The sequence below is a fragment of the Lithobates pipiens genome, unplaced genomic scaffold (assembly GCF_037356315.1).
Source record: "Lithobates pipiens isolate NorthernLeopardFrog02 unplaced genomic scaffold, aLitPip1_a1.2 Scaffold_16, whole genome shotgun sequence".
NCBI classification, from domain to species: domain Eukaryota; kingdom Metazoa; phylum Chordata; class Amphibia; order Anura; family Ranidae; genus Lithobates; species Lithobates pipiens.
This window is the reverse complement of record NW_027507748.1, coordinates 446,182,183-446,198,470: the sequence shown is the minus strand read 5'-3', so window position 1 is coordinate 446,198,470 and position 16,288 is coordinate 446,182,183. Positions and strand designations below refer to the sequence as shown.

Below are 16,288 nucleotides of genomic sequence, written 5' to 3'. Positions count from 1 at the left end.
CTAAGTGTACAAGCTTGCATGATCCTTCGAATATACATTCGTTTGGATCTATATTATCTGGTAAGCCTTTATTTCTAAAGGTGACGGGAATATCACAGGGTGTCTGCATGCTAGCTTCATCTTGAGAAGGTGGATGGTGACCCGTATTTCACGTTTGGATTGGATCAACACTTTACATAGAGACTTTTTCTATTTATATTTTTTGAATTGTAATTTCATTTCTATATATAATTTTTTACATGAATCTTCACACTTAAGGTGTTTTGGGTTAATTACTGTATGATGATGCACTAACTAGGTCATTCATAATTCTGTTTAGCGCTACACTACGTTTTTGATATTTGTTAATTATTCACTGTTTTATCCTTGTGATTGTGTTAGCAGCTTTTTTCTGTTTTTTTTGGATAGCGCAGTGTCACAGGGAACGTTTTTTTGTCTATATATTGTAACAGCATTGTTACCCTATCACAAGACGTGGAAAACATCTACTGGCAAGCTCAACGGGTAATAAAATTATATTACAAGGGGGACTCAGAAAAACAAAAACTGCAGTGTTAATACTAGTGACAGGCTTCATCATATACGCAATTCTTTTGGCCATAGTTACACTCTAAGGGCTCCTTCACATGGATGTGTCCATGTACAGAGCCCGCTCTGCTCAGCGAGGAATCGTTCCGTTGATTCCCGCTGGGCAGGAAGATGATGGGTATGTGTCTGCACACTGTGCAGGAACAGACCTGTTCAGAGCGCCACTTTCCCCTATGGGGGATCGGATGAGAACGGACCGCAGAGTCCGTCGTCACCCGATCCAATCCTCAGACGGATGGAAAAGTAGGTTTTTCCTCCGTCACACTTTTTCCGATCGGAGCGGATGTCAGCGGACATGTCACCGCTGACATCCGACACTCCATAGAGGTCTATGAAGCGTCCGTTCAGGTCCACTTCAAAAATGGACAGGCGGACCTGAAAGGACAGTCCATGTGAAAGAGGCCTAACTGAACTCCTCGATTATGATTATAGAATGTAAGAGCTCCTCATAGTATACAATCAATTTTTTTTTTCTTAACAAGAGAGACAAATATACAAGTAGTTCTGATACCTAGGCATATTAGGTAAAAAAAAATATAAAAATAAAAAAAGCATTCATACACATGCAATCTAAATTCTAAACTCTACTGCAGAAGATTATGGGGAGAACTACAAGTTTCACATGTCTTACATGACAAATGCAAGCAATGTTAAGCAAACACACTTTCAAAGTAGCACTCACTACATGTTATGTTGAACTTCTATCATAGTTGCCACCTTTAATTACCTTAAGTCTGTAGAACTCTTTAGACACTTCAGGTGTTAAATCATATAGTTTACAGTTTGCCACTGAAACATATAATACATTCACTAGTGGCAATCATTTTATTGAAGGGAAATCAGTGAACACTGGTGACAGAAGCAATACAAATCACGCTAATGAAAATAACCGTCAGATGCGCAACATATAGGTAAATTTATGGATACAAGACAGTGACTGCACTAAAACTGTAATGTCAATGGATGTCTAAGAGCTCTGCGCAATGAAGGAGCATACTCACAGCTTCCTGATTTGAGAATTGGCACAGAATCCCACTCTGGAGGTGGGGAGTCTTTCTCTCCTTCAGAACTGCTGTTGCTGCCTAGTTCCTGACCAGTACGACTAGGATGAAGCTTCGCCAGCACTGATTGCCTGTTCTCTCCTAACTTACTGTTTGTACCTGCACAAAACATTAACATGCCATGCTCAATGAAAGACTGCCACTAGGTTGTCAGTGCAAATCCAGAAGAATCACATGGTTGTTAGTGATGAGTTGCAAGCGCTTTATTAATTAAAAAAATAAAAAAAATAAAAAATAAAAAAAAAGGAAAAGAATTTGACACAAATACTTACCCCGTGGTTTTTGCAAATTTCTTGCTTTTGAGCTACTCCCTAAGGAATGCTGTACGGCAATTTTGGAGAAGTTTTTAAGCTGTTTGTTTTCTAAGGGTGTAGTATATGGCAACTCCAAAGAGCTGAAAGAGAAGAATAAACAATATTTTACATTTGTAGGGGATATCTCAAATGCTGGTAATTGCATATACTTTGAGCTGCTCCTCTACTGTCAACAAAGCAGGCAAACAGGTGTGCACAATTTCCTTGGAAAATTTTAGGCTCCATTCACACTTGTGCAACTTGTTATGCGACTTTGGAAGTCACAGCCCATTCTTTCCAATGGCACCTGTTCAAGTCACAGCAGCTTTGAAAAAGGTGCCTGCACTACTTTGGTGTGACTTTTGATGCAACTTTGGTCCAGAGAATGTAAAATCAAATCAAAGTCGCTCCAAAGTTGCACTGGAAATCAGTGCAAACTGATCAATCAAACTGGAGACTCGCTTATGTGAATAGTGTCTTATTCAACAAAACTACAACAGACAAACTACTTAATCCAACAAATCCAAAAGCAAAACCACTTTCCTTAGTAATGGTAAAACCATTAAAAAGGCACTGCAGCTCCCTTACCTTGGTTTAACCTCTGTTACAGTCTCCTTTTTGCTTGGACCAGGGACTTTCTTGCTCTTTTGCTTTTGTTTACTCGTTTCATTTTCTGTCTTTTCAGAAATTACTTGTTTTCCCTTTAATTTTTCAGGCTCCTATAAAAACACAAATTACTTATTCAGTTTAGCAAGACAAACATTTCCTAACTTCAGAAATGTTACAATGTTCAAAATCATTCAAAAAGAAAATGTAAAGACTGCATATAGACCGATTTGCAATAGTCTCATTTAATGGGGCTATTTAGTAGAGATAGCGAACATAAGATACCCACGTAAAGACTCAGCTATCTCTAATTTCACCTTTTGTACAAAACCTCATTGATGCACGTGATGTTGCAGGTAAAAAAAATTGCATCTTTTTTATTTTTTTTATTTTACACAGCAGCCTTCAAAACACTGCACCGGCAATCAGTGGATCACAGGTGCAGTTTCAGGCTTCTGCAAACACACGTTACAAAAGGTGAACTTATCCCTAGGCCCGATTCACAGGTTGCAGTTTGTATATTGCAGGTGCATTTTGCATTTTCCAATACACATCTTTAAACCATTTAAGTCTATGTAATTAAAAAACCAAAAACAACATCCCTGGCCCTTTCCATAAAATGTACAGATGTGAACTACATCAATAGGAAATCATGTTAAATTGACAGTAGTGTGTTTCTGCAAAGCTGAAAATGCACTAAAAGATGCATAGGAGTGAACCAAGCCTAAGACCTGCACTTCAACAGCTATGCTGTTAAAAGCCATTGACTGAGAATCAGGATGTGACAGAGAGAGGGCTCTAAGATAGCAGGTCTGGCCTGTTGGGAAGAGGCCAGGGGTTGTTTCCTAGTAGTCTGCGTACCAGTTTCTTCTTGGCCAGTTTGATGCCATGAGAATCCCTAGGGGATTTTCAAGGCATTTGATGCCAGTGCTAGAGGGCCCTTGGTCCTGGCCACAAACAAAGCTAGTTTTTGAATCTAGAGGCCAGGAGATCTACATATCGGGTCCCCGACCTCAGACATTATCAAGTTGAATATGTTGAGGTGAAGGGCCTGTTCTCACTGACCTAGGCAGTGGCAGCTGAGTTAACCTGCTTTCCAGTTGTAAACTCCTGGAAGGTGAACCATGGACGGTGGCGATCATTGGGCAGCGAGTCTCCATCCATGACATTATCTGGTTTGTTTTCTTTAAAGCTGCATCACACCTCTATGACTTAGGCCACAGACATGGCTTTGTCTTGCTGCACCCTGATTGGGTGTCCTTGCAGAAAGATGGTCAAGTGTTGCAGCACCATCCTAATTGCTCTTAGCTCCAGGAGGTTAATGGGGAGTTTGGCTTCCATGGATGACCATGTTCCTTGGACTATGAGGGACTGCAAGTACCCTGTGCAGAATAAAGGACTGGTATCTGTTATGACCATCCAGTGATAATGAACAAAAGACTAACCCTATTGTCAAACCTGGGGTGAAGCACGGGTAGGTCAAGAGAAGGAGCATGCTTGTTCCAGAGAGGTCTCAAATGAAATTAGGCAAATGGCACAGCCTCAAAGGAGGCCAAGAACACTCATGGAGAATCTCATTGTGAGACGTGTAACCACAATTCTTGAGCGTGAGCTCGGAAAAATGAGAAAACATTTTCTTCTCTGGAAGGAAAACCTTTGCTTGGGATGTGCCCAGGAAAAGACCCAGGTATTCCAGGTGAAGAATAATGCCTCGTATACACGATCGGATTTTCCGACAACAAAATGTTGGCCGTGAGCTTGTTGGCGGAAAGTCCGACCATGTGTATGCTCCATGGAACATTTGTTGCTGGACTTTCCAGCAACAAATGTAGACTAGCAGGTTTTCAAATTTTCCGCCAACAAATGTTTGTTGTCGGACTTTCCGATTGTGTGTACACAAGTTGGTCGGACAAAAGTCCATGCATGCCGGAGATATAACTAGCGTTCATAATGGAGATATCAGGTATGTCTTGTACATCAATACATTCGTAATTGTTGGCCAACATGTGTGAACGTGTGTATGCAAGACAAGCTGGAGCCAACATCCTTCGAACAAAAATCCACGGTTTTGTTGTCGGAAAGTCCGATCGTGTATACGAGCATAAGGCTGATATTTGGAAAAAGTGATCACCTAACCAAAAGCCTGGAGCATCCGAATTCTCCAGAGGACATTGTTGGCGCTATATGAATCGTGAATAATAATAATAATAATAATAATAATTTGCAGATTACTGGAAGGGAGATGAGACATTCATGAGGTGGTCATCCAGATCTTTGCCCTTGATGCCCTGAGTTCCAAACAGGGAAATAAGAGGTGCTAGGTAGTGATGCACCGAAATTTCGGCCGCCGAAACATATCGGCCGAAAATGCCCTTTTCGGCAATTTGCCGAAAGAGAAAAATGGCCGATAATGGAGCCGAAAATGGGGCGTGGCCTGGGTGGGGGGCGGGGCTCCGCCCCCCCGCCCCTGGTGACGCCCATCATAGCGCAGGAGAGCCACCTCCGCCGCCTTTTTGATAACAGCGCCGGGAACATCACAGCTTTCATTTCAATTGCTGTGTGTTCCCGGCCGCGCGCCGTCACACGCAGCCCCTCCCCCTTGTCCGGGCACTTAGACAGATCATCTGCAGGATTGGACGGATGATCTGTCTATCAAAGTGCCCGGACAAGGGGGAGGGGCTGCGTGTGATGGCGCGGCCGGGAACACACAGCAATTGAAATGAAAGCTGTGATGTTCCCGGCGCTGTTATCAAACAGGCGGCGGAGGCGGCTCTCTTCCCTGCACACAGTGCACAGGCTGGCTGCAAAATGGCACACTGGCTGCAATGGGGCACACTGGCTGCAATGGGGCACACTGGCTGCAATGGGGCACACTGGCTGCAATGGGGCACACTGGCTGCAATGGGGCACACTGGCTGCAATGGGGCACACTGGCTGCAATGGGGGATGCCTCCTGTACCACGTCCCCTGTCTCTGACCATCTCCTGTACCACGTCCCCAGTCTCTGACCATCTCCTGTACCACGTCCCCAGTCTCTGACCATCTCCTGTACCACGTCCCCAGTCTCTGACCATCTCCTGTACCACGTCCCCAGTCTCTGACCATCTCCTGTACCACGTCCCCAGTCTCTGACCATCTCCTGTACCACGTCCCCAGTCTCTGACCATCTCCTGTACCACGTCCCCAGTCTCTGACCATCTCCTGTACCACGTCCCCAGTCTCTGACCATCTCCTGTACCACGTCCCCAGTCTCTGACCATCTCCTGTACCACGTCCCCAGTCTCTGACCATCTCCTGTACCACGTCCCCAGTCTCTGACCATCTCCTGTACCACGTCCCCAGTCTCTGACCATCTCCTGTACCACGTCCCCAGTCTCTGACCATCTCCTGTACCACGTCCCCAGTCTCTGACCATCTCCTGTACCACGTCCCCAGTCTCTGACCATCTCCTGTACCACGTCCCCAGTCTCTGACCATCTCCTGTACCACGTCCCCAGTCTCTGACCATCTCCTGTACCACGTCCCCAGTCTCTGACCATCTCCTGTACCACGTCCCCAGTCTCTGACCATCTCCTGTACCACGTCCCCAGTCTCTGACCATCTCCTGTACCACGTCCCCAGTCTCTGACCATCTCCTGTACCACGTCCCCAGTCTCTGACCATCTCCTGTACCACGTCCCCAGTCTCTGACCATCTCCTGTACCACGTCCCCAGTCTCTGACCATCTCCTGTACCACGTCCCCAGTCTCTGACCATCTCCTGTACCACGTCCCCAGTCTCTGACCATCTCCTGTACCACGTCCCCAGTCTCTGACCATCTCCTGTACCACGTCCCCAGTCTCTGACCATCTCCTGTACCACGTCCCCAGTCTCTGACCATCTCCTGTACCACGTCCCCAGTCTCTGACCATCTCCTGTACCACGTCCCCAGTCTCTGACCATCTCCTGTACCACGTCCCCAGTCTCTGACCATCTCCTGTACCACGTCCCCAGTCTCTGACCATCTCCTGTACCACGTCCCCAGTCTCTGACCATCTCCTGTACCACGTCCCCAGTCTCTGACCATCTCCTGTACCACGTCCCCAGTCTCTGACCATCTCCTGTACCACGTCCCCAGTCTCTGACCATCTCCTGTACCACGTCCCCAGTCTCTGACCATCTCCTGTACCACGTCCCCAGTCTCTGACCATCTCCTGTACCACGTCCCCAGTCTCTGACCATCTCCTGTACCACGTCCCCAGTCTCTGACCATCTCCTGTACCACGTCCCCAGTCTCTGACCATCTCCTGTACCACGTCCCCAGTCTCTGACCATCTCCTGTACCACGTCCCCAGTCTCTGACCACCTCCTGTACCACGTCCCCAGTCTCTGACCACCTCCTGTACCACGTCCCCAGTCTCTGACCACCTCCTGTACCACGTCCCCAGTCTCTGACCATCTCCTGTACCACGTCCCCAGTCTCTGACCATCTCCTGTACCACGTCCCCAGTCTCTGACCATCTCCTGTACCACGTCCCCAGTCTCTGACCACCTCCTGTACCACGTCCCCAGTCTCTGACCATCTCCTGTACCACGTCCCCAGTCTCTGACCACCTCCTGTACCACGTCCCCAGTCTCTGACCACCTCCTGTACCACGTCCCCAGTCTCTGACCACCTCCTGTACCACGTCCCCAGTCTCTGACCACCTCCTGTACCACGTCCCCAGTCTCTGACCACCTCCTGTACCACGTCCCCAGTCTCTGACCACCTCCTGTACCACGTCCCCAGTCTCTGACCACCTCCTGTACCATGTCCCCAGTCTCTGACCACCTCCTGTACCATGTCCCCAGTCTCTGACCACCTCCTGTACCATGTCCCCAGTCTCTGACCACCTCCTGTACCATGTCCCCAGTCTCTGACCACCTCCTGTACCATGTCCCCAGTCTCTGACCACCTCCTGTACCATGTCCCCAGTCTCTGACCACCTCCTGTACCATGTCCCCAGTCTGACCACCTCCTGCATAAAAATATTTTTTAAAAACAGTCATTTTCGGTATCGGTGCTGTTTCGGTATCGGTTTCGGTTTTCGGCCTAGTGTATTTTTCATTTTCGGTATCGGTTTTGGCACCAAAAAACCCATTCGGTGCATCCCTAGTGCTAGGGCTTTTGTGAATGCTCTGGGAGTGGTCTGTTTAGAAAGCCATGCAGGGTAATATAGGAATAGAGAGGAGGGTGTCCTACTATATTTAAAAATATGTAATTTTTATGGGCGATTCAAAATCTCTCATCTTATTCATGTATTAACTGTGCCGCCGCCCCAGGCAACGTTTACTTTTTTTATACAATGTTAAAATCAGCATTTTTTTCCCCTAGAAAACAACAAAGTACGCCAAACACTTATATTGAACACTAAATTTGTGAGCAGAGCAAATGCCTGGGAGAATAAAAAATGGTGACATTTGCAATTTTCTGATTTTCATGATATTTGTGTAGCCATTTATGAAACGCAAGTTCAGGAAAAAATACTATTGAATTTTAGTATACACAAACAATATCATTTTTGGTAAAATATAAATGATGTTGTGTTGCGCAAGAGCTCATTCACAACACAATGCTTATATTAATGCATGCACATTGGTTTTTCGGTAATGCGTCGTAATGCATTGGTGTGCATTTTATATGCATTATTTTTTACCTTGTCTGCCTTTCATTTATGTGCTTTCGTGTATATTTACTAAAACAAAAAAAAAAAGCACATGTGCTTTCAGTACTGGGCAAATGCACTGCAATACAACTCGAGTGAACTGCATTCATTTTTATGTTGGCATGCGTTGGCAATGTGCACCTGTTGTGAATGAACCCTAAATAGACACCAAACGTCAAGATTTAACATTGCAAACGCCTGTGAAATGGCGATAAACAACAATCCTCACACGCAGCGGTGAACACACACGTCGATCACACCACATGTGAGGTATAACTGCGAATGTCAGAGGCGAAGGCAATCATTTTAGCATCAAACCTCCTGGATAAGTCTAAACTTGTAATCTGCAAAGGCTTTTAAAGCATCACATATGGATAATTTAAAGTATCGTAGTTTGTCGCTATTCCATGAGCGTGTGCAATTTTAAAGTGTGACATGTTTTGTAACATCAGCTTTTATACTTCACCACACAAATTGGCAAGATATTGTGTTTATTAAAATTCATTAGTAATTTTTTCCAAAACACTGCACAAATACCAGGTAACAAATTGCAACACCCACTATTTTAGTCTCTAGGACCTTTGCTTGGAAAAAAAAAAAAAAAAAAAAATTATATATATATATATATATATATATATATATATATATATATATATATATATATATATATATATATATATATATATATATATATATATATATATATATAATTTTTTTGCTAGAAAATTACTAGGAACCCCCAAACATTTTTTTTTCTACTCACCGTAAAATCCTTTTCTCTGCAATTCATTGACCGAAACAGCTTCTACCTTAGCCATTGGGTTTTTATGTCCTATTACTAGGAGATACTAGGCATTAGTTGTAATACAACACTCAGAACTCTTTGTTCCGCCCAGGGGGCGGCCCCTTGGGCAACAACCCTCCAGCCTGCCATGCAGCCAGTACGTCAACAAGCAGTATAACATGTCGGTTGGTGAATTACAGAGAAAAGGATTTCACGGCGAGTACAAAAAATCCTATTTTCTCTTATATTCACCCACCGACACAGCTCCTCTCTTAGCCATTGGGACGTCCCCAAGCAGTGCCAAGCGAGGGGTGGGAAAACAGCATAGAAACTTCATCCACCATGGCAAGTGGGAACTAGTGTAACTTTACCCACAAAAAAAAAAAAAAAAAAAAAACAGTGCGTGTAGAAATCCACCACAAAACCAGGGTACCCTCAACAGGAGTGACTACCCACAACCGCACCAAAGAAATTGCGGAATGTAATGCAACAGCGCATTAACTCAACTGTACTGCTTTTATCCAAAAAAATTAAAATAAAAAAAATAAAAACACAGGAAAAAATAAAATATATTGCATATTCATCGCAACTTTTTGCGGAAATAATGCAACAGTGCATTAACAGAACAGTACTGCGTTTTTATCGAAAAAACCAGGAAAAAATCTCAATTGCAACTGCACGGCCGCCTGCAAAACTTTGCGGCCAAAACAGGCATCAGCCGATGCACTGACGTCTACCTTGTAGAACTTGGTAAACGTGCTTTACACACCTGCATGACAGACACTTGGTGTCGGAAGGCCCAAGACGTTCCAATTGCCCTTGTGGAGTGGGCTGTGACCGGAAAGGGGGGCACCTGCCCCTTCAAGGCATAGGCTTGCACTACAATCCGTCTAATGCCAAAACTGGAGCCAATACCTTGGTAAAGACTCGGGGGGCTGATGCCAGACCAAAAGGGAGAGCCACAAACTGGTAGTGGGCTTCCTCGACCGCAAATCGCAGAAACTTTTGATGCCAAAGGCATATGTGTATGTGCAGGTATGCATCCTGGATGTCTAAAGATGCCAGGGAGTCCCCTTGATGGAGTGCAACTACTGAGCAAACTGATTCCATTCTGAACCTCTGCATTTTCACAAAGTGATTGCGGGCTTTTAGGTTCCAAGATCGGACGTACCCCTTCTTTCTTGGGAACGACAAACAGATTTGAGTAAGATCCCTGGAAATGTTCCAATTCCGGAACCGCTACAACCACCCCGTGACTCAGCAGGTCCCTTACTGCCCCTAAGAGGGCCTCCCGGCGAGGTGAGGATACGGGTATGCTGGAGGGGAAGAATCTGTTTGGCGGCCAAGAGAGAAACTCTCCTGTAGCCGGAGGAAATCAGATCGCAGACCCATTGGTCGGATAGTCGAGAGGACCACCGGGCTTCAAACTACCGAAGGTGACCCCCCCCCCCCCCCCCACCCGAGACATGGGTGGGGGAAAACCTTTATGCAGTAGCACTTTTGTTCGCAGGCTTGTGGTTCCAGGGATGCTTTTGTCCTTCCGTGGTCATCCTGTTGGGCTGGGACGTTTAACCGAAGCTCCGGGTGGACTAAAAAGCCGATTGTGTGCGGAAAGAGAGGGCCCATGCTTACGGCATGGCTTCTTAGCCTCCATGGCCTGTGGGAGTAGGGTACTCTTACCACCAGTGGCATTTTTAATAATGTCATCCAAAGAGGCTCAAAAGAGCCAGTCACCAAGGAAGAGCAGATCAGTCATGGTTTTTTTGGATGCCTGGTCAGCAGACCAGCATTTTAACCAAACCAGGCGCCTCAGCACCACTGCTGACATTGAAGCCCTGGATAAGAAAGGAAGAGTATCCAGGGGCGCGTCAAACGTACTTAAGGCCTTGCACTAGTTGGTCTGCTAGTTCCACGCAGACAGGAGAAGCCTGTTGCTCTCCCAATTCATGGCGCAACAGTTTTGCCCACTCAGTGTCTGCGACACAAGTGCGGACACCAGTACTGGTCGCACGACGGACCCCACAACTTTAAACAAGGAACGAGCCACTGCCTTGGCCTTCCTGTCCGTGGGTTCCTTAAATGCAGGAGTCCCCTCTACTGGGATCGTGGTTACTTTATTTAACCTGGATACTGGGGGGTCCACGACCAGAGGAGCCGACCACTTTTTGAGAAGGCTCTCCTTAAAAGGACGCACTGCCATGGATTTGGGGACCGAAAAGGTCAGTTGTGGACGACACCATTCCTTGTAAATGAACTTGTCAAAATAAGTCTGATACACTCAGACAATTACAAGTCCTACACTTAGACAGGCAGTCTTTTGACAGACTGGGCCTTAGGTCGGCGGCCCCACCGGTGCTTACTCCCCCCATCCTTACTCCCCTTTCTTTCTTCATGAGACACCATGAGTGTCGCTCATCTTTCTTTCCTCTAAAAGAAAAAATACTCTGGAATGCAGTACCCCAGATTAGCGCCACTCCCATACCTCGAGGAGTGAGAGCCACAGCCTAAGTAAGAAGAACACGACTAGTTACAGTTACTTAAAACAAGCCATCACGTAATCAGACCAACAGAGACAAGCTAGCCTTTCCCTCTGGGGGGTTTCCATCCACGGTAATAGTGCATATGCAGCGCAGGTTGATAGGTGGTATGTTCCAGATACCTAGATATGCCCTCCAAGACAGAGAATGGCCTTCACTGCTCTGGTTGTAATCCTAGCTAACTATAGTTGAAATCCTTTAATCACAGCTTCTAGCGATACCAGTATGTTTAGATGGATGGTAGATTTATAGCATAAATGTATACATAGACTTGTTCGCTTGAATATCTATTGAAAGTTACAGATGATGGTCTTGTCATCTATGGTTTATGCCTGTATATTCAGCATTCTTTAAAAGGAAAAAAAAAATATATATATACACAAGTCAGATACGGGCACACCTTAGGTGAACGTGCTGGCTTGCGGGACCCAAAGGGGACGCTACATCAGCAGACGGGGGACTCATCCCCACTGTCCGAACGGTCCCCTTCACTAGGCAAAATAAAACTGCTGGCTGCATGGCAGGCTGGAGGGTTGTTGCCCAAGGGTCCGCCACCCGGGCGGAACTAAGATTTCTGAGTGTTGTATTACAACTAATGCCTAGTATCTCCTAGTAATAAGGCATAACAACCCAATAGCTAAGAGGAGCTGTGTCGGTCGGTGAATATAAGAGAAATATACATTTTACATGTAGAGGATAAGTGTCAGAATAGGCTTGGGAAGAAAGTGGTTTTACAGGTTATTCATTTACAGTTAAATGTGAGCTCTGGTGCTAGAATTATTCTTGCTCCAACATTTATGGTGATACTGCACGTGTGCCGCAATCACACATATGTATGCCAGACCCACGTGTACTTTTGCATTTATTATGGTTTTTTTTCCCCATTTAACTTTATTGCTATCACAAGACCACTTGGTGTCATATGTAAACAGCAATTGCACCATGCATGTGAGGTATCACCGCGAATGTCAGATCGAGGGCAGTAATTTTAGCAGTAGACCTCCTCTGTAAAGTGGAAACCTGTAAAGGCTTTTAGAATAAAGTGGAAACCTGTAAAGGCTTTTAGAAATGTATGTAGTTTGTCACCACTGCACGGTTGTACGATTGTACTCAATTTTAAAGCATGTTGTGTTCGGTATTCATGTACTCGGCCTAAGATCATCTTTTATATATTATCATTTGGCCAATATAGTGTGTTTTAGTGCATTAAAATTCAAAAGTGTTTTTTATCCCCCCCCAAATTGCCTTTTTGGGAGCCTAGCCGCGTACAGGACCTGAAAACCAAGCACCGCCTTCAGGCTTTCTAAAGGCGTAAAATTTTAATTTTACTCCTCACTACCCATCACAGTTGCGGAGTCCCTGAAATGTCAGGTTAGCACAAAACCCCCCAAAGGACCCCATTTTGGAAAGTAGAGAACCCAAGGTATTTGCTCAGAGGCATGGTGAGTATTTTGCAGTCCTCAAAGAAATCAAGAAAAGAAAAATCTATTTTTTTTCAAAACTTTGTGACAAAAGCGCCCTAGTGGAGTGGGCTTTAATCACTTTCAGACCGGTGGTGGTATTTGATCACCCTTGCGTTTTTTTTTGCGCTATAAACAAAAAGGGACAATTTTGATTAAAAAAAAAAAAATTCCCTCAGTTTAGGTCGATACGTATTCTTCTACATATTTTTGGTAAAAAAAACAAAATAAAAAAAAAATTGCAATAAGCGATTGATTGGTTTGCGCAAACTTTATAGCGTTTACAAAATAGGGGATATTTTTAGGTCTTTTTTTTTTTTTTACTAGTAATGGGCGCGATCAGCAATTTTTATTGTGACACATTGGACATTTTTGGGACCAGTCATTTATACAGCAATCATTGCTATACAAATGCACTGATTCCTGTGTAAATAACACAGGAAGGGGTTAACCAAGGGGGTGGCAGTGTAGGGGTTAATTGTGTCCTAGGGGCGTGTTACTAACTGTGGGGGGCGTGGCTGTGTGTTAGTGAACACTCATCTCTGATCCAATCACAGGGAGCAGAGATCAGTGTCACTTGTTGCTAGGCAGAATGGGGAGATGCTGTTTACTTCCGCATCTCCCCGTTCAGCCTCCCCATGAGACGTTCGCGGGTATCCCGCGGTGATCGAGTCCGTGGGACTCACGGGGGTCCCGACCGGCACACTCGCCGCCGTCACAGCGGCAATTTCAAATGGATGTACCTGTACGCCAATTTGCCTGTCCGTGCCATTTTGCCAATGTACATCGTTGTGCGCTGGTCGGGAAGTGGTTAAGGAGAAGAAAAAAAAAAAAGACACTGCAATAGTGGGAGTGGGAGCTCAAATTAGATGGCATAGAGATTGCATCACCCATGTCTAATATAAAAAAAGAAAAAAGTAGTGGAAACAAATTATAGATCAAACATTAGTAACAGAAAAACAAAACTCCAATAAAAAAGGTATGGTAACAAATGTAGGAAACCTGGCAAACTAACTGTACTATAGTATATGTTATTTTAAAGAACCCTGGTTGGACAGCTTAAACGATTGGGCTGTAGAGCTGCACGAAGAGCAACCAAGGCAGCTAAAAAAAAAAAAAAGATGACAACACACACATTTGTTACAGGAAGTAAAACACCCCACATTAAAAAAAAAATATATATATATATATATATATATAAATAATAAAGGTTAACGAACGAACAGATAGCCCCACAACATGAGCACGAGAAGCTGGTCACAAATGACAGGGAAAGAGCAGATGTATAAAATAATTTTTCTCTTCAATTTCTACAGATGAGACAGGTTTGAAAGTGTTAACAGTAATAAAAATGATGTTTCACTGAAGGTTCCTCTTTGGTTGACTGAAAATCAGGTACAAAAGAGAAAATGAATGAGAACAAACCACCAGCTTCAGATGGATTACAGCCACAAGTCCTTAGGGAACTTAGCTCAGTTATAGCGAATCTGCTTTTTCTAGTTTTTAAAGACCGCTAACTGACTGGAATAGTACAAACTGGTGTAGAGCAAATGTGGTACCCCATTTAGAAAAAAGGGTCCAGTCATATCAGGAAACTACATGTTATCCAACATAAGTTGTATGCAAGGTATTTTGAGAGAATGGTAAGGGACTCCATTCAAAAAAAATCTGTCAGCGATAGAGGTAACATAAGTGAAAATCTGCATAGAGTGATGAAAGACTGTTTTAGTCAGACCAACCTGTTATAATTTCATGATAAAAGATGAGAGAAGTAGGATGGTGGAAGTTGATTTGATTCTGTTCTGTACCTCAAGCGTGTAATCTATAACATGACGTCTGTTTGATGATATTGTATGCACTTGGATAGGAAACTGGTTACATGAACAGGTCCAGACAGTAGTGATAAATGACTAGTTCTTTATTGGGACCAATAATGTTCAGTTTATTAATGATATAGAGGCTGGAATAAACAGCTCAATTTTAGTGCAGATAATACCAAATTATGCTGGGGAAAAAAACTTTGGCACAGGGTACAGAATTAAGGGATACAGGAAGACCTTAACAAAATAGAGGGTTGGGCAGCTACAAGGCAGATGAGGTTCAATATAGGTTGAGAAATGTAAATGTACATACAAAATACACATTAGGAGGGTTTGCCATGGTCGACTCCCTAATGGAAAAGAATCTAGGGGTGCTTAAAGATTACAGGCCTAGGAATATCATGCAATGCCAAGCTGCAGCTAGCGAAATACTGTGGTGCACAAAAAAAAAAAAAAAAAAAAAAAAAAAAAAAAAAAAAGGCATACATTCAAGAGATGAAATCAAAGATGAAAACACCTCATCTTGATCATGCAGTTCAATGTTGGTCACCAATCCTCGGGGAAGATAATGTTGGATTAGAAAGAGTTCAGTGAAGGGCGAAATATTTAATAAGGGGAATGGAGATCCTCAGCTATGAGAAACTATTACATAGATTACTGTTATTCACTCTAGAGAAGAGGCCCTTAAGGATACAATTACAATATACAAATATAAAATCAAAGGTGTATTCAGTAACTGTTATAACCTCTAAGGTCCCTGAAGTAAGGAGGTTTAACCTTCGATTGCGGAAAGAATATAAAGAGCTAAGGGAACTGTTCAAGAATAAAAATCACACACAAACACATAGGTTGGACTGCATGGACCGTTCTTTTTTTTTTCAACCTTATAAAGTATGTAACTAGATAAATCTTGTGGCAAGAAGTATACAAGCACAGTCGGGATTACAGAATCCAAAATGCCAGTTTCCTAGAACCTAAGCTTCAACTGTCAGGCTGTCAAGTCAGTGACCAAGAAGCAGGGTGGAAAACTAGTCCTTGAGAGCGTGTATCTGATTGATCTGGTGGAGAACACGGATCAACAGCTAAAAGATGAATAAGGTTGGCGTACCGAACTCCCAGAACTAATCTAGAGCTAGAACTATGACAGGAATGCTCTTGGCATGTATCCTTCGAGCTAGACCTATGGAGATTAAGCCTTAAACTACGTAGAGGGTTCTTTATTGTAAGAGCGGCAAGTATGTGGAATTCCCTTCCACAGGCAGTGGTCTCAGCAGGTAGCACGGATAGTTTCAAAAAACTTAGACAAGCACCTGAATGACACAACATACAGGGATATACAATGTAATACTGACATATAATCACCTCCCCTACTATAACTATGTAGACGAGGTGAAAATTTTAGCGGTGACTATGCACAGATCAGGACATGTACCTCTTTAATAAGTGGCTCGGTGT

General features: G+C 44.0%; 1 protein-coding gene across 1 annotated transcript in view; it reads right to left on the bottom strand.

Annotated features, from left to right (window-relative positions):
• Positions 1-16,288, bottom strand: part of TMEM131 (transmembrane protein 131) — a gene marked incomplete in the record, with an annotated part of 262,694 nt that overhangs the window by 15,489 nt on the left and 230,917 nt on the right. The window contains 4 exon segments of the mRNA XM_077482768.1: positions 1,590-1,748; positions 1,922-2,043; positions 2,531-2,661; positions 16,266-16,288. Coding sequence (XP_077338894.1) covers positions 1,590-1,748; positions 1,922-2,043; positions 2,531-2,661; positions 16,266-16,288 — 435 coding nt within the window.